The sequence below is a fragment of the Coffea eugenioides genome, chromosome 7 (genome assembly GCF_003713205.1).
Source record: "Coffea eugenioides isolate CCC68of chromosome 7, Ceug_1.0, whole genome shotgun sequence".
Classification (NCBI taxonomy): domain Eukaryota; kingdom Viridiplantae; phylum Streptophyta; class Magnoliopsida; order Gentianales; family Rubiaceae; genus Coffea; species Coffea eugenioides.
In genome coordinates, this window is record NC_040041.1 from 17,213,452 (window position 1) to 17,216,982 (window position 3,531).

Sequence of the window (3,531 nt, forward strand, 5' to 3'; positions counted from 1 at the left end):
ATATGATGATCTTTTGATTTTCATTGCAACAAACTCATTTGCCTGAACACTCACAACTCTTTACCAACAAATTACACTGGTAAGAGATGCTTCTCAAGAAGTTCATGCTTAATCTCTTTTTTATATTTCTCGTATTCACAGTTATATTATGTTTCCATATTATGCAATTAAAATTCTTAATGGCACATGAATATACACCAATTGCTAGAATAAATAGCTAGATTAATGGTTGGATAGCAAGAGTGGTAATCATTAAAAAAAAATGCAATACGACACACTTAATAGACAAATGATTTATATCAATGCCTCTTGTTAGTCGATTATTTAGTAAATAATATTTTGTAATTAGAATACTAAAACTCTACTTCTAACCTTCTATTCAATAAACTAGCTGATATTTCTTTTATGCACTGAAATAATTCAAGATATAATTCACACATATGACATTAAAGCATAAAATGAATTTGTTAAACTCCATCCTACATCTTATATTATAAATGTGGTTATTCAACTTTATTTTGAAGTAGCATGCAAATTGGTTCCATTCCATATAAATGACTCTCACAAGAAACACTATCATTTATCCTGCTCGAGCAATGCACTCAATTATTATACACGACTTTTACCATTTTGTTCCGTTTGCTAATTTTCAACTCATTACAATTGATTCACATCCTAGACAAGTATTGTTAAAAAAACATACTTTTATCTTTGATTAAATTTTTTCTATTCATTAAATTTATCAAATTATTGATATCTTCTACTTTATATAGCTATATTAGGTATACTAGTCCCAGCAGGACCGATCCACTTATTTGAGCAACAAGATGGGCAAATACGTACTCAAGACTTTGTCATAATTAATCAAGAGTTTATAACAAGTAGTTTTGCTTTTAAACCAAAGCAAAAATCTTGGATACAAAATCTCACTAGCAATTAACGATCTTTTTAAATATAGATTAACACCAATTATTTTTTCTATATCCAAGGTTTACATTTACAATGAAGCCATACAAGTGCTACATCTTCTTTCCCAACATCTAATTATCATAATTTGTAGGCCAAGGCGTCTAAATTTGCAAGATGCAATATTTCAAACCTATTCTATAAATATTTTATATTTTTCATGCATTTAATATTTTTAAAAAATTGTAAATAGCATATTAATTTGATCACTTGAATTTTAATAGCGATTCAATTGACAACCATCATCATATGTAATCCAAATCTTCACCAAGCATATGAATTATGTGTTTAGCATGACAGAACATTTAGAAATGGAAACAATTGATTGTCAAGCCAGAAGAATCTAGTCTACTACTACTATAAACTTTATCAAATAATAGTTCCCAATTATTCGTATTAATTATAGTGAATATCCTTATCATGTATTTTTTATGTAGTTGTTACTATTCCTCCAATTATAGCAAAAATAATACAAGCTAATAGTGTACTCTCTATATATTAGCTTTCCATGAAACTAGATTCTTTGGATATATCCACCACAATTTTCATATAATCCAATTTTAGGAAATACAAACTATCTATTACCAAAACTTAAAAAATTAAAATTGGTATTATGCTTTTTAATTTAACGATAATTAACCTTCGCTTATATTGAGTTTTATATGCACATTTACCGTGAAATTGGATATGATACCAAAGATTATTGTTATCCTAAAAAACATATGGCAACAATTTCTAAAATTATAGATTGCTTCCATTTTTTTTCTAGTTATTGCATATAATTTTGCTCTTCATGCACGAAAGATTTTATAACAATCATCAATCACATATGTTAAGGTATAGTTTTTCAAACAAAAGTAAAAAAGAAGAATCCTATTCAAAATAATGAGTAAACATTTATGCAAATCTTCTAATTATAAAATCATTTAGATAAATAATAGTTGAATATAATGAACAACTGCATATCACTGTCTTCTTCCTTGGCTACGCTAGGGTCTCCTAATGTTGTATTAGGGTTTCATTGTGGGTTATGGCTGCCCTTCAACCCTTGATTGAGGGACAAGCGTCTTCTCCTAACAGCAAAAGGTCTTTTTCCCAGCTCTTCACACAACTAGCCGCCTCTCCTATTTAGGTTCGGCCTACAATAACATACAAAGGGGAGGTTGCTAATGTGTTTTCCAAAGAGGATGCAGATAGATTGGTAGCTCCTTTTTGTTTAGCCTTGGTGGGTAAATTTTCACATGGTCGGCCGGCGTTGGAGGAGATTAGAAAATTTTTCTCCTATCTCAATCTGCATAACCAGATTTCTGTTGGGTTAATAGACTATAGATAAGTTCTGCTTAAATGTTCTGTTGAAGCCGACTTTAATCGAATTTGGATGCGAGGAATTTGGTAGCTAGGCATGTATCCTATGCGGGTGTTTGTTTGGACCAAAGATTTTCATGTGCATAGGGATTCTTCATTGGTTCCGGCTTGGGTATCGTTGCCAATGCTTCCGATCCACTTTCATGACAAGCACTCTTTGTTTTCAATCTTATCTCCAGTTGGAAAACCTCTGTTTTTGGATTTGGCCACTGCGGCAGGTATGAGACCAAGCGCGGTCAGGGCATGTGTCGAAATTGACTTATTGAAGCCAATTTGTGGACAAGTGTGGGTAACAGTTGAAGGAGAAAATGGTTCCTGGCAGAAAATAGTGATTGATGAGTTACCTAAGTGTTGTTCGAATTGTTGGCGGTTGGGACATTCAATGGAGGAGTGCACGAAGAACAACGTAGAAGTTGGGACCTTTAAATCACAGAACCAGAAGCAGGTGGTATAGAATGTTGTGTAGGCTGAAACTCCTAATCCATAGCCTGTTTATCATGTCGTGCAAAATGCCAGCACGAAGGTTGTGGAAACTGCAGAAAAGCCTGCGATGGAAGCCAATTTGGCTATACGACCTTCAGCGATTGGAGGGGATGGGTTGCAGGATAAGCCAACCTCGGTTATGCCTATAAGGGATTCAGAGACTATGGTCTTGATCAAACTTGGATCACAAGGGGTTAGGACAGAGGCCTCAACATATGGTGAGAATGGTCAGGTAGTAACAATGAGGCAATGTGTTCTAGAAGTTGGGGTAAATGACAGTGAAAGTGAGCGGCTGATTAATGCTTTAGCAGGGAATATGGTTGCGCCTTCTGTGTTACACGCGGTAGATATTCTAGTAGCGTTGTAGGCTGATTAAGAGGGAATGGCCACTAGTATTAATGATGTCGGTCCAGCAGAATTGCCTTCTATTGCAGGGAATTTATCTTTGAAGGCTGGGATTAGTCAAAAGGTTCAGCTTGATTCGTCTTTTCAAGCATTAAACATTGATCAAGTGTAGGTCTTTGACCATGGTGTAAAACAAGTGAAGGCAAAAGGTTTACGGCGACATTTCCATCGGACAGGCAGCTTCAGTCTTCCTCAACAGTCTCACATAATTCCTTTCAACTCTTATTCCATGATTAATGGATTATTTTGGAACATTAGAGGGGTTTCTAGGCCTCCTAGCCTAAGAAGATTAAGCAAGTTAATACGCTTGCG

The 3,531-nt window shown here is 34.4% G+C and overlaps 1 protein-coding gene across 1 annotated transcript; it reads left to right on the forward strand.

Moving 5' to 3' along the window:
* Positions 1-2,368: 2,368 nt before the first annotated feature.
* Positions 2,369-3,181, forward strand: LOC113777035. The gene is made up of 2 exons (XM_027322083.1): positions 2,369-2,776; positions 2,819-3,181. The coding sequence occupies exons 1-2, from the start codon at positions 2,369-2,371 to the stop codon at positions 3,179-3,181; spliced, it is 771 nt and encodes a 256-aa protein (XP_027177884.1).
* The last annotated feature ends 350 nt before the right edge of the window (positions 3,182-3,531 follow it).

Coding starts and splice junctions, on each gene's coding strand:
- LOC113777035 (XM_027322083.1), top strand. CDS start 2,369: ATGTATCCTATGCGGGTGTTTGTTTGGACCAAAGATTTTCATGTGCAT. Junction 2,777..2,818: donor AATCACAGAACCAGAAGCAG/GTGGTATAGAAT, acceptor CCTAATCCATAG/CCTGTTTATCATGTCGTGCA.